The sequence below is a fragment of the Triplophysa dalaica genome, chromosome 21 (assembly GCF_015846415.1).
Source record: "Triplophysa dalaica isolate WHDGS20190420 chromosome 21, ASM1584641v1, whole genome shotgun sequence".
Taxonomy (NCBI): Eukaryota; Metazoa; Chordata; class Actinopteri; order Cypriniformes; family Nemacheilidae; genus Triplophysa; species Triplophysa dalaica.
The window spans coordinates 8,353,493-8,379,513 of NC_079562.1; the positions used below are offsets into that span (position 1 = coordinate 8,353,493).

At 37.4% G+C, this 26,021-nt stretch overlaps 2 protein-coding genes across 2 annotated transcripts; both read left to right on the forward strand.

The window, feature by feature from the left end:
• Window positions 1–557: 557 nt before the first annotated feature.
• Window positions 558–15,314, forward strand: mxra8a (matrix-remodelling associated 8a). Its single transcript, XM_056735535.1, has 10 exons — window positions 558–767; window positions 6,814–6,840; window positions 7,090–7,386; window positions 7,722–7,823; window positions 8,166–8,624; window positions 12,981–13,142; window positions 13,401–13,458; window positions 13,559–13,632; window positions 13,717–13,791; window positions 13,958–15,314. Exons 1-10 carry the CDS (start codon window positions 719–721, stop codon window positions 13,981–13,983), a joined length of 1,329 nt encoding a protein of 442 aa, XP_056591513.1. The 5' UTR covers window positions 558–718; the 3' UTR covers window positions 13,984–15,314.
• An 830-nt stretch (window positions 15,315–16,144) lies between these two features.
• On the forward strand, window positions 16,145–17,732 carry LOC130410566 (macrophage mannose receptor 1-like). The gene has a single exon (XM_056735300.1). The coding sequence runs from the start codon at window positions 16,260–16,262 to the stop codon at window positions 17,718–17,720; it is 1,461 nt and encodes a 486-aa protein (XP_056591278.1). The 5' UTR covers window positions 16,145–16,259; the 3' UTR covers window positions 17,721–17,732.
• The last annotated feature ends 8,289 nt before the right edge of the window (window positions 17,733–26,021 follow it).

Here is a 26,021-nt window from a genome sequence, read left to right on the forward strand (position 1 = left end):
TATCTTTGTGTTGATTGTCAGTATTTTTAATTTTGTATTCTTATATGTATGTAGACTGTAGCATTTGCCTTTTGTTTTGACAAAAAAACGGGACCGTACCAGGAAGGCTTGATTGTTTTATCCCCCGGAGTTTTATTGGTGTTTGAGGGAGCTGAGTCTGCACTGTTGTTCATGAGCAAAACCTGTAAACACACCAGCAACACTCTGAAAGGGCGCTGAACTAATACTAACCATGTGTTATACTACACATACCGTACGACCTTTGAGATAATCTTTTCAAGTTTACTTATATACTGTATATATGGGTATTTTTTTTTAAATATATGCAATGCACATCTGTCTCATCAAAAAGAACATCAGAGACCGGAATCTTTAGTTAAGAAATAACTAGAGATTTGGGTTTTTGCTTGCAAAATGTGAGACATGCTAGCCTAATACATATTGCTAATTTGTATTTTATACAGAGTGTTTGGGTGCGTGTTTAAAAGGGGGCAGGCCGAGAGAGAGAGAGAGAGAGAGAGAGAGAGAGAGAGAGAGAGAGAGAGAGACTGAAAACTGAAGGTGAGTTAGTCCTGCAGACCGTTGCTGATGTCGCTGGCCGACAAACAGCAAGTCTTCGACTTTGGGACACAAGTTTGTCTGCTGAATCCTGACACTCGAGGCTAAACCTTTTAACGCGTCTGTGCGCTTTTCTTTCCTTCAGTAAGATCAACCCAAGATGATATCGGACATGAGACTGTGCGCTCCATCGCTTTTCTGTTTTCAGCGTGAGTATTTGATTTGCCTGTTAATCCAAAAATTCACAACTACTTAATTCATTAGCCATCAGTTATTCACTTTAAGTGCTCTTGTTTTATATATTTATATCGCGTATCTTTTATACGGTATACATAGAGTTACAGTGTACAAATATAAAATGTACACATTTTCACGAAATGCATAAAAGCGTGTTTATTATCAGACGGGAAAGTACTGAAATACTAGCTAATTCAGTAGTAGATAGATATAGTCGATAGCCAGGTTAAAGGAACAGTTCACAAAAAATGAAAATTCTGTCATTATTTACATTATTAAAATTGTACCAAATCTGTAATAATGTCTTTGTTCTGATGAACACAGAGAAAGATATTTTCGGAAAAATGCCTGGAACCAAACAGTTCTTGGCCACCATTGACTACCAGGAAAATTGGTTTATACATTTCTTCAGTTGAACACAAAAGAAGATATTTAGAAGAACGTAGAAAGAAACAGTTCGGGAGCACTTTTCACTACCATTGTAATTTTCTACTATGGTAGTCAAGGGTGACCAAGAACTGTTTGGTTACAAGTATTCCTCAACATATCTTTCTCTGGGTTCATCAAAACAAAGACATTTATACAGATTTGGAACAACTGAAGGGTAAGTAAATGATGACAGATTCATTTCTATTTTTACGTACTGTCCCTTTAAAGTTGAGTTTCACTGTGACACCAATTCTTGTAAGGTAAACTGTACTGTATCTGGGCAATCACACTTAAAATGTTATTCAGATAATTTTTTAGGCCAGAGATGAAGGTATGTGCCTTTATAGAAACTTGACTTTAAGAAATAAACCTACCCTGTGAAATATCACCTGCGTTAGAGATCTATTCCTAGTCTGCTAATATGTACATGTCGAATGAGTCTTGGGACCAAGTGTGTGTGACATTGCATGTTTGTGTCTCCTCGTGCAATTCATAACTTCTGTTTAAACGATTTATAATCTCATGTAATAGCTTTTCAGTCTGTATTTTGGTCTGTTGAGACAAAGCCTAAAATGTTAAATCAAGCTGGTGCAGATACTTTTAAATCTGTGTACAAGGCTGATGTCTTTGCTTTGCTGTAAGGTTCTGCTTCTCACCAGTTTGAAAGACAGAAGCACCGAAAGTCAAGACACATAAAAGAAAGCAGAGGGACTATATTTCTGGACTCGCTCAAAAAGTGAGATGAGAAGATTTTTTTGTGAATCTTCTTTGTAACAAATTCCAGATGTTTTTAGGCTAATGTCTTTATCACACGAGAGAGAATTTTAGAGGAAAGTCCAGTGCTGTTTTGGAGGTGGGTGTGTGATGAATATCCACAATGATCAACTTTGATGCTCTTGTGTTTAAACTTAATGCTCATGTTAGTAACTGATATGTCTGATCCAATGATGCTTCACAAATGAGGAAATGTACCCCATCATGCGACTGGAAGCATATTAAAGGTCCTTGCACTGCCAACAGAATGAATCAAGGTAATTCCCCTTGCATAGCACATTGGGCCTGGATCTGCACTTTCATCAAAACCACAAAGTGATTCAGGATGATTCACTCTGCTCAACCAATACCATGTTTTATCCTAAAAGAGAGAATATATTTCAATATTCAGGTTTACTCATCTCATCGTCAGTATTGTATTGATCTATTGGCCGGATCCATTGGGTGTTCTGTCTTTAATTACAGAGTATAAAACAGTCAGTTCTGGTCCTTGATTTTGATTGGTTGAACCGAGTTCCAAGCCATTATAAAACATCCCGATTTATAACTGCTGACCGCATTACATAGCGTAAATATCACTTTATTTACTTTATTTTATGAAACCTTGCTGTATTCAAATGCACAGTGACCCACTGCTTCTTGGGTCTTATTGCTTTAACAATGAGTGTCAGCTAACTGAGATGCTTTTGTTCGAATTGGACCATGATTTTATATCTGTTTCTAAGGAAATATTGTGTCAAAACTCCATTTATAAAAGCTGTTGCCAGTCTCCTTGCTACTTTGTACCCTAAATACTGAAGTAAGGCTCAGTTTTTTGTCTTTGACCTGGGGCATAATGTTAATTATGTCCTGACAGGGCTGGCTTAAATCAAACTGGTTCTTTAAAAGAGTAGAAACATTTCTTCTTTTAAACCCATTTCATAATTTCTCTCTGATTTTGTTTCAAGAAACACGTCAAACATTTGATTGGGTTTGATATGAACACATTTCAGAAAGGCATGTATAGAGTAGAGAGACAGGTTTTTGACCTCCCAGTCTTGTGACCAGGTGTTGCTTTGCCTTCATCAGGTTAGTGTGAATATGTGTGTGTATGTGAATGTAGAAAGAATATGAGTATAAGGATGAGCCGCTGAGCTTCAGTCTGCTTCCTCAGCAAATTCCAAAGCCTTGACCCTCTCCCTCCTCCCCTCTCCTTCACTCTGATGTTGGTGGTTTCTAACACATGCTTATTACTGCCTGTCTATTGCCCTCAGGGTTTGCTGTACATTTGCACAGCATTTCCTCTTTTTCCATTTGACACAAATGATAATGACATTAGACAGCCCAAAAGATATTAATGAGATTTTAACCCAAATAAAAAGTTGTACACTTTACAATTTTAATGCTAGAAGCATCGCTTTATATTTTGTGTCGTTCGGAGAAACGGTCTCTGTGGAATTACTTGTACAGACTGAGGCCAGTTACTGTTCCAGTAGTTGAGTCATTTGAATGGTAGTCACAGCTGCTAGAGACAGCTGTGTAAAAACACTGGCTCTCTGTGAAGCTAGGTGTGCTTGAAATGGCTTTGATGAGTTAATAAGCAATGTTCGTCAATCATCCATCAATGTGTCTTGTGTTAATGGAACAAAAAATGTATAATTCTCCTGTATTTCAATATTCCGAAACCCTTTGTTAATGCAAAGTCTGATATTATCCAACCACTCCCTTTGTCGTAAAGGTAACAACATCTGTGCAGCCTTTTAAAAGTAATATTGTGTAATTTAAGGATCTGAATTGTCTGTTTGAATGCAAAAATTATGTATATGTAAGGAATAATTGACGACGTGCGGTTTAATTATTCGAAAGTCAATGGACACCCTCAACGTCGTGGCCATAACATCTCAGGTACGCATTAATTTTCGAACAATTGAACGGACCAGACTCCGTTATTCTGCTTATAGCACAGTTACCACACAACGGGAAATTGTTCAAATGTTTAATTTCAATGGTTGTCATGTTACGTCTTTTAAACGCTGTTTATGGTAGGACTACTTTCTTGCGCATCTCATTTCAAGCGTCCGTTAGAGCTTGAGTCACATGGTGTGTGTGTATGAGGTGTGGTTAGTGCATCTGCATTGCAAACACAGTAATCAGTTGTGTCGATCGTCTCGCACTATGCCGTGTCAAAAAGCCGTGAACAATTATGGCGCTCCTTTTGTGTCGTTCCTTTACTGACCACACTTGTAGGCTATGTGTTCCTAAATCTTTGTTCTCTCAGATCGCAAGCTAGTTTAAATAGTATTTAATTAAACATTATTAACAATAAAGCCAGACATTCTTGTCAAATCTTTGTTACAGGGAGTTAGAAGAGCAACGCATTTTCTACGCTGTCAGTTTGTTAACCGGTTGAGGAACAAATTTAGCAGAGTGAAATAGGCCTTTATGCTTGTTTCTTATCAAGAACATGTCAAACAAAATGATCAAGATAACCATATACCTGTCATATACTCTCAAAATTGCGTATTTACAAGATTTCTAAATATATACATTTTACTGGTGGGTGGATCACTGTAAATAGACAGTTTCATTTTAACAACATAAACGTTACTGCGCATGCGCATTTTGTGACACTAATTTAACTTCCCGTAGAAATTGAAAAACAAAAGTACCTGTAGATATTCTCTGATAACAATCAAAAGAAACCACGAAGATTGTTACTTGGCTAAATTTGTCTCTTCTATATTATGATACACACATTGGCGCATCTGTAAGCATAGCTAGTTTAGACGTTAAGACGCACGTACGTTCTCCACACGCATGTTTACACGCACGTCAACACAACGCGCGTTCTCAACACGCTTGTCTACACGCACGTCGACATGCATGTGAGCTTGGTCTGTAAAGGAATGACACAAAAGGAGCGCCATAAGCGAGTAGCTAAATTTGCACAAACCACACCCCACATTATGGATTGCTCTCTGTGGATTTGTGGATTTTGAAACATTTCTAACGTCCTAACAATCCACAAATAGGTGGAGTCCGCCCACTATCTACACAGGCCAATCGGTTAACTTCCGCTTTTGTTGTCCAATAGGCCACGTTCTAACTTCAGCCAATCACGTTTTGTTCTGCACTAAGATTCACAGAGCTAACATGGTGACTTGTGGCGGTCTAAAATGTGTGTTATACTGAAAAATTATAATGGCCTCTTCTTTATACTATTTAATGATTGCTTGTGTTTATATACATTGTCCGTATTATTACATTTATGCTGTATTTAAACGTTTATGACTTGATAACAGCGTGCACGGACTGGAGTGGAAAATCCTGGTGACTGAGGAGTCGGGACTGATTTGGTCTGCCAAAGGGCTAAATTCCGATTTTTTGAGCAATTCACAAATGTGTGCACTGATCCACAAATGCGTGCAGCGATTCACAACTGCACAGAAATCGATCCACAAATGTGAAGCAAGCGATCTACAAATAAATTTCATTAAAATACATTTGTTAATAATTTTTATTTGCAAATCTCATTGTATTTATTTGTGAATTCCATTTATTTTTTTGGAACGTCTAACATGTATTTATGGTTCGCTTTATGTGGATTTAAAAAATGTTTGTGAAATTCTCTATATTTATTTGCGAATCGTAGTTTATTTATTCAGAATAATGAAACAAATCTGATCCCATAAATCTGATCCCATATTCCTCGTATTGTTTCTATCTTCAGCAGTAGCTTTCCTGTAGCTCAGTGGTAAGAGCATTGAGTCACCAACTCAAGGTTGTTGGTTTGATCCCAGGTCATTGCAAATACCTAAGTATAAATGTACAGGATAAAGCAATGTAAATCGCTTTGGATTAAAGCGTCTGCCAAATGCCTATATGTAAATGTAAAAAAGTAGGTCTGTCAATTACATTTGTTATCAGGTATAAGCAGCATGAAGAGGAAAGCGAACCAGGCTATCAGTGTTCATTAATATTAATGTATTTAGTTTTTCTATTTAGTTATTTTATTTATTCGATTTCAATACATATATTTCTTGTTTTTGAAATGCTTTGTTTATTGAAACGAAACTGCACACGTTTCCTTTAACAGTAAAATTTGACATTATAAACGTCAGATCAAGAGCAGGGTGCTGTGTGCGGTGATGGCCTGTAGGCTGTGATATTATCGAAAACCAACGGGATCACAATTCGCGCGCTTTTGAGCCTATTTGTTATTTATACCTGGCGAAGTGATGTTGAAATGTAATACCGTCAGCAGACCTGGAACACCTTCATATGTTTGCATTAACTAAAAGTTAATGCATACTCATAGAACCTTTGTCAATCAATCAGATTGAAGCATTCGACAGCCCCGTGGTATAATATGTATTATATATTGTTTGATTTTTTTAATATCTTGGGCATCAACCTGCCTCTATGACTGATCAATGAAAATTAAAATGTAAAATGTTTTCTTTTCTTTTGCTATCTTTTATAGGTGAAAGGTAACATTTAGATGCAGTTCTGTAATGGTCTATGATTGTTTGTACACCTCAGGTCTCTCTTTAGTAGTCCTCTGTGAGCACTTTCATGGCCCAGTTAAATCACACTGAACATTCAGCCCGGTTAACAGACATGTCAGATTAACTCTGCTGCTCAAGCTTCTGTTTTCTTTTCTTATTGTCCAAACAGTGATTTCTGAAAACACAGTAATAAAACCCACATGGTGCCTAACATCGCAGATCCTTAACCCAGTGATTTATGAGGGGGTCTTGACTCTTGCTAAGTGCTGTTTTGTGTTATTTATTTACTTTATATTTTAACAATTTTTTTGTTTCGTATCTGTTACAGTTCTGGCTTTGATCCACTTCAGCCTTGGTAAATACAGTAATTTATTTGCCTTAGATTTTATAATAAAGCTAAAGCCAAACGTTAAAAATATGTGTATGCAATGCTATTGCATGAGGTCTCCCAGAGAATGCATGAGTTGATAATTTCATACTTGAATACACAGTAAATAGTTTTAATAAAAATATTTGCCAATTGTAAAATGCTTTTCAGATACTTATTTGCTATAGTATATCATAGACAAATGTGTGTTTGAGTGATTGGCTTTTTGTATTTCAGTACTAGGCCAAACTGATGTCAGGGATGTGGTGGTGGCCAACATTAGCGCCCCAAAGGGATCTCGGGCAGTGCTGCAGTGTCATAGTCAGCGCATGGTGTGGACGCAAGACCGCCTAAAAGACCGCCAACGTGTAGCGCACTGGGATCTTCTCCGTAGTGGCCCAGAACATGCGATGGAACGTGTTGTTGATATGTTTTCTGCCGGGGAGCAGCGCATCTACAATAACTACAACCAGGGACGCATTGGCATGCCAAAGACTGCTTTCATAGATGGCAACTTCTCATTAGTAATTAAAGGTGAAATATGTAAAGTTTACACCCAGTACACTATAGCAACTTCTTAGTAACAGTCTAGTCAACTCCCTAGTAGCAGTTGAAGTCACCCTATATTCACTTTTATGTCATCCAAAACCTGCATATCTGTGGAAAAGAAGAAGTTTTGAGGGATATTTCAGTGGTGTCCACACAATGAAAGTCAATCAGGGCAGTGTTGTTTGGTTACCAGCGTTTTTCACAATATTTTCTTTTGTGTTCTGCAGAAGAAAGCAAGTCATTTACATTAAGGTTTGGAATGACAAATATTTTGGGTAAACGTTCCCTTTATAAACATTATGTTTTGGTTCTTCCTGTAGATGTTGTTATGAGTGACAAAGGGATGTATTCCTGTAACCTGCATCATCATTATTGCCACCTCTATGAGTCCATCAAAGTCCAGCTTAATGTCACCAAATCAGGTTGGTAAAATCACCTCAATATCCTGGAATAGTTTTTTTCTGTCTGGCTATTTTTGGCATTTAACCGCCCTCATGATTAAACATGATCAAAGTTCATCCCAAATAAGGAGCTTGCTGCAAGTTAAAGAATGGAAGGAATGTGAGGACAACTGGGAAGAAAATTTGGACTCTCATTCTTTTACCAGGCCTTATTTTCTGTGTTACAAAGATAAATCAAGGCTTTTTAGATTACGTTTTTATGGTTCATGCATCTAAATACAGTATACTGTATATAATCTATGTGGTGTCTATAGTTGTATCTCAAAGAAGATGTATACTAATCCAGCCCCATTTTTATCTCAGCTCGTAAGGAGAGGAAGTTCTGGGACGGTCAGAAGGCAGTGTTTGTGGTTTTGGTGGGCAAGACTGTTGTCCTCCCCTGTGTTAACCGCCGACCCATCTGGACAGAAGGCAACAGTCAGGAGGACCAACAGCAGGTGGTGCATTGGGACCGTCAGCCTCCAGGGGTCAGGCACGACCGCGCCGATCGTCTCATTGACCTGTACGCCTCCGGCGAGAGGCGTCATTACGGACCTTTGTTCGTTCAACGTAAGATGAACATATCGGCCACAGCATTCTCGCAGGGAGATTTCTCTCTCATCATCTCAGAAATCCAGCCACTAGATCAGGGTCTATACTCCTGCCATCTCCACCATCACTACTGTGGTCTGCATGAGAGACGTATCTTCCAGCTGACAGTAACACCTCCCATCCCTGAGGAATCCACTGATGAACCTCAATACCTTCCCAGTGAAGACCAAAGTAAGAGACACTCATCTTATATGATAGTAGTATGGTCCACAAGGGGATAGATACCTGTGACATTTTGGACATAGGTCATTCTGGAATAATCCAATATTGTGAAATAATACAAAAAGAAATTACAGGGATTGTTCACCCATAATCATTCAAATAACTCAACGTCAAGTTGTTCCAAACTTTTGTAAATTTAGTTGTGCTAAAAAAAAGTTGTCCGCTATTCACTAAGAAATTAGGAAGAATTTGTTTGTAACCAAACAAATCTGGGGCACTATTGACTACCAAAGTACTGGAAAACTATGTCAATAGTGCCCCAGAACTTTTTAGTTCACCATAGTCTTCGAAAAATATTTTTTGTTGTTTAAAAGAACCAAGGATTTAATAAAGCTTTGGAACAACTTGAGGATACGTGAATGAGGACAGAATTTTTCAAAGGGAACCATCCCTTTTAAAGAAAGATGTCGTGACCAAATCTTTGCTGGGCAAAGTGTTGGCTTATTTATTAAAACTATTAAGCATTAAACAGTAATTCAGTTTTCTAAATTCACTACACAAATGGGACAACCAAATACAACCAACAGAACATTTACTTAATGTTAAACAAACAATCTTTAAAATGTATTGTGTATATATATATATATATATAAAATACATATGTATTTGTAATATGTAATATGTTTGTCTTGCAACATGGTCGGATCGTGTCTAGTTTGTTCTCTCAATGTGACTATGTTTATGCTTTTTTAGTCTTTTTGACAAAAAAGGAAAAAATATATATATAAGAAAAAGGAAAAACAGCCGGTCGAATCCATGTTTTTTCTTTTCGTTGTTGTTGTTAAGTGCCAACAGGGTGGGTGTTTTAATCATGTTTTACAGAGGAATTTCACATTACATTGTTTGCATTTATTGAGCAGAAAACTACCTCACCACAACCATACCGTAATAACGAATCCCTCCTGTTTTTTAATAAAGTCAAAATTGATGGGAAAACCAAGGGAAAAAGTGAAAAAAAAAGAGTAATCTGGGTGTAAACACAATGAGTGTAAACAAACAACGATGATCTAAATCATAACAGTAGAAGTCTGAAGATCTCGTGCTCAAGCTTGCCACGTGTAGGACTATTGCTTATTAAAAAGCAGCAGTTCTCCTTTAAATCTTCTTTTGCATCAGCACACTTTTTCCTTTCATTTTATTCACTCCCACTTTTACAGCTGGATCTCTCAGATCATTTGATAGCCTTATGATTTCATTTGAGGTTCTGCCAGCCAGACAGGGGAAGAGAAGAAACATTTTTATTTGCATAAGGCAGAAGAAGGTAAATGAGGTGAAAGAAGAAATAAAACGAGGCAGATTTAGCTTGAGTCAGAAAGGGATTGAGAATAACTTTTGATCATTTTATAGAAGCACAAAAACAATCACTTATAAGAGTATGTGAGAAAGTCATATTTTAGGGTGTAAAATGCTGCGTTTTTTGCACAAACCTCAGTGTGGAATCTTGTGGGATTACATCACAGCACATTAAAAGCTCAAAAAAAATTGTACTGCTGAATCCATTATTGACATTTCATCAGTGAGTGTAAATGCTTTACAGTAACTTTCTTTGAAAGGTTGTTGATCTGATTTGTGATGTCTGCTTTTTATTTGCTGATTGTTTGTTTTGGCCTGCTGTGAACATGCTGGTAAAGCATCAGATTTCCTCAAGACACTCAAATTGAGCTGTTTTTGCGTCGTTTGACGATATCCAGACTATTTGTCATGTGGATTGGCTAATTTATTCTTTATCTCTTAACAGTTGTCTCATCTAGCTGTGGTTTCACTTCTTTTTCTCAGTTTTTCCCTCTCTGTCTTCCTTTGTTGTTTTCTTTCAAGCCTTTTTGCTCCCACGCGTATTCCCGTCTACCCACTTCTGTTTCTTTCATTTTCCGTCTTTTGGTTTCTTTTGCCTCTCCCTCTCATAACAGTTTTCTCTTTTCTTGGCTATTATGTCTGTTTTTTGCTTCGTCTTTTTTTTACAGTGTGGTGTTTATCTACAGGAAAAGGGAAGTGCTTCATCTGTGAAGCATCTGGCCAGCTGTTGCTAGAGATCCACATCAGACCGCAAGCCATTCGAGGAGACTTTAGGCTTTTTAGATTTAGGTCAGCCCACCCTCAACATCCCCTTATTTGCCCTTCAACCTTCAATCCACCCTTTCTCAGTCGTCCGTAGAGTATCGGTTCTTAATGTTTGAAATTCTGTTTGAAAATCTTCAGAGAATTAAGTTGATTTGAACAAGCTGTCAATCATGTGAATCGGTCACTCATAGCATTTGACAGGGTCTGACAGATCACGTATAGTAGCAACATTTTATGTTGCATTTTCTGTAATATATAAATGTTCCCGTTAACTCCAAACCTGTCCAGCGCTGTGCCTCTTGTTTGAGAGCGTTTGGCACAAAATTGTCCTGCATTCTTAAGCCTGGAACTAAACCAGTTTAAGTCGGAGGCTTTATGAACAGGGCTGTCCTTGAAGACATTTTATAACAAGCAGGAAGTAGTTCTCAAGAATTGGCAAAGAGAATTTACAACACCCCTCTATTAAAACCACATGAATTTCAGTAATTATAACAATTAAAACATATTAATTTAAACAAACACGTGGTCGCATGTGAAATATGTGGTTTTGAAACGTGTTTATGTGAATCCCATGTGAAACCAAGAAGACCATATGTGAAACAAATGGTAACATGTTGTCCACATGTGATCATATGTGGACACGCAAAAATGTAAAATATGTGTATATATATAATTATAAAATAGTATTTTACAAATCGTATAAGCAATACACCCAAAATATGGATACTACACTTAATTGTACCTTAAAAGAATAGTTCACCTTCAAAATTAGAATTCTGTCTTTATTTACACACCCTCTTTCCAATTCAAACCTCTATGAGTTTCTGTCTTCTACAGAACACAAAAGAAGATATTTTGGTGACAGAAACCTGACAGTCCTCATTGACTTGCATTGGTTTTGTTTCCATACAATAAAAATTAATAGGGACCAATGATTTTTGGTTACCAACATTTTTCAAAATATCTTCTTTTGTGTTTTGCAGAAGACAGATCATCACAGAGGTTTAAAATGACAACGGGTAGAGTAAATGAAGTCAAAATTTTCAGTCTGAAATTTTCAATATTCCTCTAAACCACCGTTACTCACAGTGAGTCGGTAACGTCCAATTTTTTATGACGTCTCTAGAATAGTGAGGTTAGATGTTCTCAGCTGTTAGTGATTACAGTAATCCACCGTGAGACATTGGTCTGTTTCCCTCTCTCCACATGGGTTCAGACAGGCACAATGAATGGTTGGGATTGAAATTATAGGGCAGAACCTGTATTTTACAGCTAACAATTACTTGTGGGTACTTGAAGCAGGTAATATGCAGATTGTTCTTGTTGTCACAAAGAGAGTGCTAATAGATTATATTCAAACAATGTCCTGTTGTCTTGCTACAGATGGCTCATAAAAGAGTTTTATTGTACAGTATAAATGAAATCTGAACAGACCTCCACACATGAAAACCAGTCAGAGGACAGATGCCTGATCTGGTTCGACAGATTCATAAGCATGTCAGAGAAGCTTTGGTTGACCTTAGGGACATCAACTTTAAACAGTGCCTCAAGCCTTGATCCTTCAACTGCCTTTTGATAGCAATTTCCTACAATAACAATAAGAATAGATTTCATGGTGATTTTTCACTTTACTGTATTTCATGTAAGTATCAAAACAACCGTGTCACTTTTTGCCTTCTGTTGTAATGTAAGGATGTGTGTCTCTTTATTGTGTGCAGTGCAGATTTTTTGGGGGGGTGTTGAATTTTCCCTTGACAGCAAAAGTGCAAAGTCACTCACAGTTAAGCACGTACCTCCCCAATTCCCTGTCGTTCCTCCCTCTGTTTTCTACCCATTTTCTCTTTTAAGTCTGTTTTACTTCCAGGAAAAACACACATGCACACACACACAAGTAAAAATGTATTTTGTAGATGTAGTAGATACAGATTCTTGAGAAATATCCATGCATTCATGCTTTTAGTATTTTTATTTAAAAAAATGAACATTATTGTGTTTGTGAATGTAGGAAATACACATACATTTCTTTTTATTTCTATTTAAATGTCTTTGAGAATATTTTCTGCAATACACGGATGACTCTGAACTCTACCAGAACTTTCTCCTTTAAAACAAAATTCCTTATTTCCATAAACCTCCAAGTAGCTTTATGGTAATAGAGAGCCCTCTAGTGGCCACAAGAATGACGACAGCTGATCAAGGTCACAGGCAAAACTTCTCAACACATATTATTGATTCTTTTTGTTGTAGACACCAACATGGTAGAAGTGCCACCACATGTCATCAATGTCATCTTGCCGGACCAGAGATATCACTTCCTGCAACAGCTCGGCTACATCCTGGCCACTCTCCTCCTTTTGGCCCTGTCAATACTGGGTATCATTCTACTCACACGTCGCCGAAAAAGACAAGGTATTTTTTTATCCTTCATTTGCTCCCTATTCGTCTACTTTTTCTTTTTGGTTAAAATGTATAGTTATGTTATATGTAATATTATTGATTGTATTGTACACAGGCTTCAATTTCAGCTCATTAATTCAGAGCCTATTTATTTTACATAGAATGTTCATGAAAGTGTCTTCAAACCACATGTTTGCAATGTGTGACATTGTGTCCTCAGATATTATTTTTCTCTTACTTTCTTTCATGGCACATTTGGTTCAAATTTAGGCCAAGAGTTTGATCCACGGAAAGTTGAAAGCCAAACTCTGCCTACGGTGAAGTATGTGTGAGTATCCAACGCTGTTTAACCACTTCATCTATAAACCTTCAAGCACAGCTGTCATTCATAAAGCATGAACTATCTATGTGTCTTGTGACTACTGTAGGAGCCAAGCATCGTGTGTTCAAAAGGAATGTGTCCAAGAGATGAAGTTAAGGAACCAGGAAGAAACAAAGTTGGGTGAGTTTACTTCACATTTCCTTTGATAATGCAACAGCACCAGTGAAAGGCTCGGACAGACCTATTTCTGTTCTATCTCCTCAGACTACAAGAACAATCTTCTGAAAGAAGCAGAAATGTCCAAACCGTGTCCCGCAAAAGCTGTTGATCTAGACAGAGGTAGGCCCTTCTGAATCATTGGCTATTCACAATGTCAATGTTTGGGATTGACTGTTATGCATGCTTAAAGGTTTGACTTGGTTTGTGTGGTTTGTGTGAATGTAGCAGTTTACTTGAGGAGTTTTTTACTTCTCTACTTATCTTTCTCCTATATTTTTTTCTGCAGACATAGAAAAGCCATCTTGGAAATAATAAGCCCTTTGTCTCTGGCTGGTCCAGGGTCCAAGTTGAAAAAAGGAGAATGGACGATGGGTGAAAGTTTGGGAAGAGAGAAATGATAGACAAACATGGTTGAACAATTCCTTACTTTTTCCTTTTTTGTTGACTCACCTTATAAACATTGACAGCAGTATACAACAGAGTCAAAATTTCGGACAGATGTCATTACATTCAACTAGTGTATCTCATTTACATGTCTTTAGTTGGTTATAGAAACTTATTAAAGTTAAATATTCTGGTGCATTTTGCCTTTTGTTTACATATGTGTATTGTTATGCGTCCTCCCACAGTATCCTAGACTTCAATAATGTTTTTAATATTTTGATGTAATTACTAACTTTTTACCACTAAAAAGCTACTTTCCTTTTTTTATCAAAAGGAAACCCTCTGCTATCATGCTTCATGTTTACTTTTCTGATGACGAACTGCCTTTGTCACTGTTTATTTGTAACTTCTAGCAGTAACTGTAAATGTATTTGCTTGTATTCATACAGCTCTAGGCTAACAGACAGGTCAGCTTTGAGGAAACCATTGTAATAGACTGATGCGACGGCATCAAGATAGATATAAAACTGTTGTTGTGTAGCTCTGTGTATTATTTTTATACATGGAAGCAGCATTTGTGGGTTTTTCTGTAGTTTTCTTTAAATCATTGTTATTATGTAATATGTACAGCTATGCCTTATTCGATTTTAAGGTATTGGAAACAAAGCTAGTGCCCATTGTGTAAAAAATGTGACATCTGCTCTTATTATTTTCTTTAAAGGGATACTCCACCCAAAAAGGAAAATGTATTTACTCACCCTCAAGTTGTTAGAAACCTATATACATTTCTTGGTTCTGTTGAAACAGAGCCATTTCTGGGAAATCAGTGACTACCTTATTTTTTTTGTTCCTACGAACCAAAATGAGATATTTAGTAGAATGTTGGAAAGCAAACCGTTTCAGGGTACATTTTAATTGTACCTACTACGGTAGTCAATGATGTCCCAGAAATTTCTGTTGCTAACGTTTTCTTCCAAATATCTTAACAGAACAAAGAAACTTATACAGGGTGAGTAAATGATGACAGAATTTTCATCTTTGGGTGGAGTCTTCCTTTAATATTGTCTTAGTATGACAATGATTCTCAGGCTAAGACAAAACATGTTGGCTAGACCATAGACTGCATTATTATGATACTGTACATAATGGATTCTCAATTAACATCATCCTTAACCATTTTTAATATTGATGATCAAATTTTCCAGACCGCTGCTGATGTTTTCTCATTAAAGCGGAATCAAATAAATCTTTGAACTTTCTCTGAATTATAATCTGCATGATAAAACACCACAGACCTACAAATGAAGTGAAATGTAGAAAAAAGCACACAATAAACATCCAATGATGTGTTAATATTAAAAGATTTCTAGGAATATTATCACAAAACCCAACACAGAACGGAAACTACTTTCTTTTTCATTGTTTTTGTTAAACAATACACTGTAAAAAAAATCTGTACCTTAACAGTTAAATGACTGTATATTTTAACAGACATTTTCCATACTACATGTTTTACGGGAGTTTTTACATATTTTAACAGAAATGTTCCGTACTACATGTTTTACGGGTGTATTTCGGTTTATATACATTTGGACAAGTTCTGCAGTTACATTCACTTTTTACATTTTCTCCTTTTAACTGTAAGAACTCATTTCTTTTACTCATTTCAGTTCATTCGGTTTGATTCGGTTTAAACAAGGAAAAGTCCACGCTGACGTTGTTGGCAGTAAAATTAGTTGGAAAGGTCCTTACAAAAATGTAACTCATTTTACTAATGGAAATTCTATGAGGTTGGGTTTTACAGCAAGGCCTGGTACGTGACTAAATGCGGATCTGAAAATCTGAAATTGATATTGCATTTTTTATAGTTCACCTTCAACCTATCAAATCAAACCTGTAAAACCTTCTTCTGCATAACACCAAAGCAGATATTTTGAAGAACATAACCAAACGACCTACTATCCTCTACTGAATGGACAAACAATATTTTTTCATAAGCATACTGTTAGTCCAGTCTAAAGACTGGCTCTCATCCCAATGTCATTTTCTTGAATGCTAAACAAAGGATGCACTCTCATGCAAACAGCCACGTCTGGTTATGTAAGGAAAACTAAAACTGAATGTTTTGAATGGTTCCTTCATTTGAATGGTATTTGCTTTTGCAAAATGATGAATAACCTTGCACAATAGGTTAAACCTTAGTGATGATATCATGTCTCGATCTTAACGTGACATCTGGTTTGGTAAGAGTCACTCAGACTCTGACCATGGAGAAATTTGTCCTTCTTGTGGGTCTGCTGCTGTTGCTCCATACATCTGCCCATAACGTACCCGGATCAGTTAAGGAATTCATACATGTGGAGACTAATTTGACATGGTATGATGCACAAACATATTGCGGAAAATTTCTAGGAAATCTCTTCACGGTTTCAAATAAGAATGATCTGAAGAATTTGACCGGCTTTGCTAAAAATCTCTCTTGGATTGGACTTCTCAAGGGAAAGCAATTCTGGAAATGGGTGGACGGATCGACGGCCAATTATTTCAACTGGTATAAACTTGGGGACTGTGCCTCAATAAGAAGTGATGGATATTGGCACAACAGGTCATGTGGTGATGAGTTACCCTTTGTGTGTGGGACATTTCCAATGTGGGACTTTAATAGGACAAAATTGTCTTGGCATGAGGCAGACAATTTATTTAAGGGAAAAACTGAAACCCTCGCAATTTTACATGATAAGCGAGAAAATGGAAATATCACCGGTGTGCTCGAAGGGAATGAAGCCTGGATAGGGTTATACAAAGCTTCTCAAAACCAATGGTCTTGGATAAACAACCAGACTCCCCTCACATACTCCAACTGGTTCACAAACTTTTTGTGTGCAGTGATGGATTGCAACGGCTTCTGGCACGACACCTCTTGCTTTGAGGAGAACCCATTCATCTGCATTGATCAAATCAACGGTAATCTCACAAACACGCTGGTCAGTGAGAGGAAAACCTGGAAAGAAGCTCAGAGCCACTGTGAGAGGATGAACATGAAGCTGGCCATGTTGAAAACCAAAGAAGATATCACTCCACAATTGAATCAAATCTGTCAGTCAGTGGACAGTCAGTACCTTTGGATCGGGTTATACAATGACCCGTGGTTTTGGAGTGCTGGATGGGGTTCAGATGTTAGAAACTGGAACAGCATGCAACCTGATGGTAAAGATTTTGGCAATGAATCCATACCACGTTGTGCAGCTGTTCAAGACGGTGAATGGTTTGCTATGGAGTGTCACGATAACCTTCCCTTCTTTTGTTCGGCCATAGTACGCTCCATAATCCTGCTGTCGGAACACAAATCATGGGAAGAGGCGTTGAATCACTGTAGAGACAAGTATGTGGATTTGGCCAGTCTGGGATCAGAAGCTGAACAAAAGGTTGCTGTTCGGAAAATTGAAGATGTTCAGAGTGTTTATGTGTGGACTGGACTACGTTTTTTGGCAGGTTCTTGGTTCTGGGTGTATGGGGATGGTTTAAGGTATGAGAACTGGTTAGACGGTAAACAGCCACAGTGTCCAAATGTCACACGTCGCTGTGGTGCTCTCGCTGTAGCGACGGGGAAGTGGGAGCCCAGATCATGTGAGGAAAAACTGGAGTTTCTCTGTTTCCAGAAATGAAATGTTTTCTTTGTTTTTCTAGATAGAGACAGAATCAAAATGGAAACAATTAACCATTTTATTAATGAAAGTTGTGTGCAAAAGTTAATCTCTCTGTGGTTATCTGGAGGGCTATTTACATAAAACAAATGCTAAACATAGATTTTTGGGTAGATTGATGTTTTGCCTTTAGTCAGAAAATATTATATATCTGTAAAATAAATGCTACTTTAGAACATTGCATTAATTTTTTATTTACTTTTTACTTTGCATTCTGATCATGTTTTAGATGTTCATGTTACACATTTCTTCTGGATATTTCTAAAAGAGATTTGGCTAATTGGGATATAGAAATGTCAATAAAAGATGGAACTTGATTAAGTGAGTGAGTTATTGAAAAAGAGCAGTCAATGCGCAAACTAGAGCTATAACTTCCCCAATGACCATTCAACTCTAACATCTACGCAATTCTACAACAACCTTTTGGAATAGTTGAAACTGATATGTTTGATCAAAATTACATAATGAACTTCACATATTTATTTGATTTTATCTACTATGTGTATATTATCATAGTACAAATTTTGTAAGTGTATTGATTCATGGACTAAGCTACAAGGTCAGGAGAATTTCCATTGCAAATACAGAGTAGCCAGACAGACATCAATACCCTTAATATCCTTTCTCGGTTGAAAACTGATGAGGGTCACAGGTGGGTCACTCCTATGGATAAACAATCTGTTGACAAACTGTATATGTGTGCAGTCAAATCTGTTTCAGTGGACCGCAAGACTGAATAACAACCGCCACTAGCCATCTCAGAAGAGTCAACTTCCAGATTTAAAAAACTGGCATGGAAATTTTAGAAATGAAAATAGAATGAGCATAGCTGTGAAATACTGCTCTTATCTTTTGATAATACCACTATCCACATGCAGCTTTATGAAACCAGGGGGTTAAACTCACCAGCTGAATCATTAAGTACACATGGTGGAATTAATGCAAAAAACAACAATAAAACACATGTTAAGATGTAGACTGCAAACTAAACTCCCTATTCAAATGATCTCTCTCCCTTTCTTAACTCTCTTGACATAGGCAAAACAGTTTCCAACTAATTTAATTATTCTTTCCATCACTATCAACAGAAAAAGTATAATCCTCACTTTTTTAAGGTTTTAGATCAAAATGTTAAATTGTTACATTTCTAAATTGCTTGGAATAAAAGCGTCTGCTAAATGAATACATATAAACTGGACCTATTCTACTGCCTATATACTTGGTGATCAATTTGACATGACGGTCACTTAACATTGAGGATTTAATTTTGGGTGAACTGTTACTGTAATAGCTTTCCTGTAGTTCAGTGTTTAGAGCATTGCGTTAACAGGGTTTGATCCCAGGGGATTGCAGATACCTAAGTAAAAATGTATAGGATACTGCAATGTAAATCGCTTTGGATAAAAGCGTCCGCCAAATGCATAAATGTAATGTAAATGTAGAGCATGGCGTTAACATGGGCAAGGTCATGGGTTCTAGCCCAGGGATTACACATGATTCGATGAAAAAGTTTAGTAAAATATTAAGAGTACAATAATACAATGTCGCTTTGGGTAAATGCGTAAATGTTATAATGCTTTCATGCGTAATTTTTGTGTTATGAAGAGTAACTAACTTCTTTCTACCACACGATGGCAGCACATCGCATATAAATGGCTGGCAAAACCAGCCGACACAAAAACTTTCGCATTCATTTTGTGGTGAGCATGAACCTCTTGGCAGATGCTAAAAGTTGTCTGCATACATAGCATGGTCTTAATATCGACGTAAAACTCAATAAACAAAACATGACACTATTTTTAACTTTTGTACAAAACCCATACGTACTTTTATAAACGAGATCAAACACTGAGTTGCAGAGTAAGTTTTGAGTTGACAAAACCAGACAAACCCAACCTGGATTAGATAAGGTTCAGCTGTAGCACAATGCTTAGTATAAACCTCAACTCCAGTTTGACCCAGAGTTCATGAGGCGCGTGCACCTGAAAGTGTGCCACGTGCGGCACACAGCCAATCACATGGAACATGGAAAGCATCATCAGTTTGATTGACTTCTCACGAGTATCAGCGCAATAGGCCCTTGTTCCGTTCGGCACGCCTCTTCCGTTCTGCCGCAAAGCAATGTATCGTTACTTCCGCCAGCGCCTCAGAATGGAGTTTACCAATTAGTATTAACTTTGATCTAATTCGCTCTAGCCCGTTATCGTGTTGTTGAGGGAGGAGAACCTGTTCGAAATGATGATAGGGGTAATGTGGTGCTGCGTTCCCTCATGTCACCCAGGTGTCCCACAGTATCGGGTCTTGTCGAAAACCACAGAGAAGCATATGATACATGCTACAAGTGGAAGCAAAAAGGAATTTAAGGCACACTGCACGCTTGCTTTGAGTTTATAATAAACAGCATGTAAAATTAATTGTCCAGTAAAATCAGATTCATTTATTAAAATAATATGTCTTATTTTGTGCTGTTAATTAATAGCTATTATTTGCTTGCAGTACATAGGTGGTACGTGCCTGAGGTTAAAAAGGGATGATACCGTAACATTTATGTGAGACAACTGTTACTGGGTGTGGTGCAGATCAAAAAGGACACCGAGCAGAGGTATTAAAGTTCCAAAAGTCTTTACTAGTCGCGTTGAAGAAAAATACACATAATTACAGAAACATAAATATATGGAATACAACACGAAAAAAAGCAAAAAAGTAGTGTCGCCCAAATTAAAGAAAGAAACAAAATAAAGCAATCTTATACTAACATTTAAACTGACTAACAAAAGAAATATGAAAATAAAACCGAAGTCTTCAGCGTATACAACGCCCAACTAAACTCCTATAATCTATAAGCAAAAGTACTAGGGCGGCGTCACACTCTCAAATCTAAACTAACAAAGTATAAACTAACATGATGCACTGACATGCATTCTCATAGAACTCGATAGAAATCAATTGTCAAAAGAATAGATCTATAAATAGATTTTAACCTCCCGCTTCAGAAACAAATCAGTCTCCCTTCATCTCAAACACCCCAATTCATGCTGCATGTGGTATCCAAACACTCTGCAAAAGAGTTTAGTTCAGGCGTGTTGTTCGCTCACAGACCTCATAAACAACAGCAGATTTTATGTGAAGTTCATTATGCAGTGTAATCAGATTCATTCATTAAAACAAGAGTTTTTTGTTAAATTAAACAGAAGTCAGTGATCATTTAGTGATGGTGAATATCAAATTTGTTAGACATCGCGTTTCTTTCCTATTATGGCGAGGGAAATGACACCTGGGAAGTAGAGGGCTGGAGTGTAGTCCACCCGTTCTCTGTAATCCTTGAAAAGAGAATTCTGTTAAAGACAATATCTCAATTGGCATTGAACTCTGAGCCTTGTCCTTTTGCAGATATTATTTATGCTATAATAGCAATATTACACACTAACCAAAGTTTGAAAAATGTGATCGTGTGTAATGGCCCCTTTAATTTTTCTTCGGCTAAATACTGTATGTGTGGTTGGGGTATTTCCACCCAGGATATCTGATAGCCCACCTTCATGCCCCTGGTAGGAATAGGGCCTGATAGGATGATAACTGCACAATAACCTCAAGCAGTATCAATAACTCAATAGGGTGCAGATTTCGTATGATGACATTATTGATGATTTTGCATTAAGGAAGGCCAGAAAGGTCAGGTTTTAGTTTGTGTTTTCTGTTCTTAGTGCAATAGTGTAATAATTAGATTTGCTTTTGTGTGATGAAGGATTTGTGCTATTTAGAATATTTTTTCTATATTTTATTTGTATATTATTCTTAATATTTTAATGTTGTTGTTCTCTGGTCGTGTTACATCATGATACATATGTACATCATGTACATATGTTGCAACATTTATGTACATAGAGTATATTTAAGTTCTGATAACTTATACTGATTTGTGCAGAATTGTGTTTTTAAAATGTTCTGTTGAAGGATTTGTGCAATTGAGGAATATAAGGTTCGTCTTACACTTATATAGTTATGGTAAAACATGGCTTTTTTTCTCTCGGATGGGTGGGAGTAGATGGGGGGGCACCCAGAGCGGATCTCGCCCGGGGAGTGATTCAATGTAGAACCGCCACTGCCCAGAACATTTTGCTGTCCCACATTCTTCAAAATATCTTCTTCTGTGTTGAAGAACAAAAAAACAATTAAAAAGAAATTGGTCAAACTATGGTGGTCAATAGGGTCCAAGAACTGTTTGGTTATAAGCATTCTTCCAAATACCTTTTTCTGTGTTCAGCAGAACAAAGACATTTATACAGATTTGGAACAACTTGAATGAAAGTAAATGATGACAGAATTTTAATTTTTGAAACCTTTAAAAGTCTCAATATTTTCGAATTAATAATCCACACTTGGTTAAAGTCATAAAATACGTCAGGTTTGCTTCACAGTGCTAATGAAAGCTCATTGGGTTTAGGAGAGACAAATAAAGTAAATGATTTTAATCGGTTAGGCGGAAGGCACATTTGAATAAGAATAATTCAATGAGTTATCGCCTGGTATCACTCATTAAAGAAACATTTAAATAATGAAATATCTAATATGTAATTACAGTTTTTCTCAGTCGCTTTGGTGCATTTCTCACAACACTATTTACATTTGCACAACAGTTAATGCATTTCTCAGAACAATTAGTACAAACTGCAAAACCTAGTTGATAACCTGCAAAAGCGTGTCACTTGCTCAAAATGGATAGCTCATTCCTCAAAAGCAAGTATTCATGTCAATGAAAGTGTCAGTGTCATCAAGATGAAAAGTCCTGACGCCACTGTTTATGAACAATGTAGTCAAGTGGCTTAGTCATGGTTTCATTTTGACAGTTTACTCTGTAAAGGTTTTCAAATGCAAAAAAGTCAGTGACACTTCCTGAAAATGCTCAAGACAGCACTATATACTATTTGCACAGCCATTTGAAAAGTACAGTTAAGTTAGACATTACTGTATTTAGTGAGGTATCTGAGTACAAGACACTGAATATGTTTGTTTCACATTTTTATGTAATGCATATGCTCTTTGCAATTGTAATTTGTTCACAGCATTGTGCAAAAGAAAAAAATACACCCTTATTCACAACAAACATAAACTCCCTTTGGGTAGAGCTGTGCACAACTGTAAACAATATTGCAGTACATATTAGAACTGAACATAAAACATACATAGTACTGTAAATCATTCCTGCACATCCAGACGTTCCTCTCTGTCTGGCCACATAGCTTCATCTACATCACAGCGAACATCATCTCTTGCAATGCAGCGAGGAAAGTATCTTCTTGAGTGGCGAATCCACCCTCTGCAGGACTCTGCTGTGATGTCATCACATGCTGCATCCATGGCCCCTAGCAGGGCCATTTGGGTATGTGGATGCCGGTCATATACCTTCCACCTCCAGGAAGAGAAAAATTCCTCTATTGGATTTAGTAATGGTGAGTAGGGAGGGAGATATTCCACCAGCATCCTATCATGTGCTGCAAACCACTGTCTGACAGCATCAGAGTGGTGAAAACGCACATTATCACAAACAACAACATGCTTATTTAGATGGTCTCCAGTTAGACCCCTCTCATTCTCAGGGATTATGTCCCTGTAAAGAGTGTCTAAAAAAGTCAGCAGATGTTGTGTGTTGTATGGACCAAGACGGGGTAAATGGGTGAGGACGCCGTTTTCTGAGATGGCAGCACACATAGTAATATTCCCTCCTCGTTGGCCTGGGACATCAATGGTTGCTCTCTGTCCAATGCGATTCCTTCCACGTCTTCTACCTTTTGCCAGATTGAAACCCGCCTCATCAAGGTATATGAATGTGTGCAGCGGTTCCCTGGCCTCCAGCTCCAGTACACGCTTTATTACAGAAGAGGGGGCGAGAAAAACTATAACAAATTTTCCTCTGTAACAATGCATTTTGGACAACATATTGTACAGTATGCACTGTGAACACATACACAGAACTGTCATGTAAGTGTATTGCATGACACTACACAAAGTAAACGGTTTACAGCACTGAACATTAGAGTATGCATAGAACACATATGTTTTACCTGTACATATTGGTGACGGATCTCCTTCACTCTGTCGCTGTTCCGTTCAAATGGCACTTTGTACAATTGTTTCATGCGCATTTCATTTCTCCTGAGCACTCTGTCAATTGTAGCGATTGAAACGGACTCAATATTCCCAAAGATGTTGGCATCCTCTATAACAGCACTTTGTATCTCTCTCAACCTTATGGCATTGTTTGCAATCACCATTGCACAAATGGCTTCCTCTTGTTGCGGAGTAAAAAGGGGCCCTCTTCCACCTCTGCTAGGTTGTCTTGCAATCCTATGTGGTTCAGAGTATAATGACGTAAATATGGCAAATCTTTACTGTAACACTACAATACACTACATCTGTGATGCATTAAAGCTGTAAGTCTAAATGTAAAATGTAAAAAGTGACAAGTTCTTGTCCCACTAAAAGCTTCATGTATGACACAATCACAGTAGTGCAGTGCAGATTGTTTGATGCTGAATTACTGTACATTTATACACACCTGTTCTCCCGACGAAATGTTTGAATAATTGAATTTACAGTGGTTCTCCCAACATTTGGCTGCACCCTTCGACCAGCCTCAGCCATTGTGAGGCCGTGATTGACAACATGATCCACAATTGTAGCCCTGATTTCATCGGGAATCCGCCTATGTACTTGGCCTCTTCTTCCTCTTCCCCTGTTTATTCCTCTTCCCCTGTTTATTCCTCTTCCCCTGTTTATTCCTCTTCCCCTGTTTATTCCTCTTCCCCTGTTTATTCCTCTTCCCCTGTTTATTCCTCTTCCCCTGTTTATTCCTCTTCCTCCCCGCACCCTCACCCCTCTTCCACGAGGCTGACCTTCCATTTCTGTGTTACAGTATTGTAGAAATGCTACACACTTTGTCCTGCTTGGTTCATATATGCTTGTGAAGTGGGGGTTTATGGGATTCAGCTCTTAGTGATTGTACAGAAGTGTCTTATCATTGGTTGCAACTAATGCTTCACACACCCCTTCTCATCAGTGAAAGCTGAGGTTCACCTGAGAGAAATTGTTCAATTTAGGAGACATTTTCAGGATTTTTTTTTTTATTTTTTTTAATAAAATTAGCTTGACAGATTTTGACAACTAGTTCATCATTTTTGTATGTAATGACTCAAGCAATGAAATACGGACTATTAGTTTTATATGGAATGACTATTCAGCATTCACAAGTTTACTTAATTTTGACTGACATGACATAAGCAAATGATAATGTTATAAAAAAGCAGAAAGTTGTATGAAAGCAATTGATGCATGTCCAAAAGCATTTGCAATTTGTTGAAAGGAATGAGAAACTGCTACTATGATGTGGACAAATGACTAAATGTTTTGTAGGTTGAACTAAATATTGTGCAAATGTAAATAGTGTTGTGAGAAATGCACCAAAGCGACTGAGAAAAACTGTAATTGTCATTTTTAAAACAAAACACTTTGTAATGTGATTAAGAACTTTATTGTTTTAGCTAGGATCATTTTTCTGACCCATTTAATATTTAATGTAACAAACTGAAGAAACTACAGAAAGGCTACTTTATAAATTACAGTTTTCAACACCAGATGAACAGCCCAGACAAATATTGAGGTACACACATTTTTATAGACTAAATTTAATTGATATTGGTTCAACTTTAGATAGATAGATAGATAGATAGATAGATAGATAGATTCTTTTCACAAAATAGCTGAGAAATTAAATTTGATAAATTTCCCTGTTATGGTACTTTTTGAGGTTTTTCACCTCTTCCATTTCTGTCATTCCTGGAAACAGATAAAGTCAAGTTTTTCCTTACATGATATGGCCTCCCACTTTCCATTCGCTACAGCAAGGGCACCACAGCGATGTGCAACTGGACACTGTGGTTGTTTATCATTTAGCCAGTTCTCATACTTTAAATCGTCCCCATACACCCAGAACCAATAACCTGCCAGAAAACGCAGTCCAGTCCACACATAACTGCTTTGAGCATCTTTAACCCTCCTCAATACCACTTGCTGTTCACCATCTGATGCCAGACTGGCCAAGTCCACATATCTGTCTCTACAGTGATCCAACGCCTCCTCCCATGATTTGGGTTCTGACACCAGGGTCACAGAGCGCACCCTATCTGCACAAAAGAAATAACGGGGCCTGAGACAGTCCTCATCGAACCATTCACCATCCATCGTTGCTACACAACTTTGAACGTT

Bases quoted from the DNA above. Each gene is read 5' to 3' on its own strand.
- mxra8a (XM_056735535.1), top strand. From the start codon at position 719: ATGATATCGGACATGAGACTGTGCGCTCCATCGCTTTTCTGTTTTCAG. The intron at 6,841-7,089 runs GTAAATACAGTA...TTTGTATTTCAG, and splicing joins TTTGATCCACTTCAGCCTTG to TACTAGGCCAAACTGATGTC. The intron at 13,143-13,400 runs GTATTTTTTTAT...GTTCAAATTTAG, and splicing joins ACGTCGCCGAAAAAGACAAG to GCCAAGAGTTTGATCCACGG.
- LOC130410566 (XM_056735300.1), top strand. From the start codon at position 16,260: ATGATATCATGTCTCGATCTTAACGTGACATCTGGTTTGGTAAGAGTC.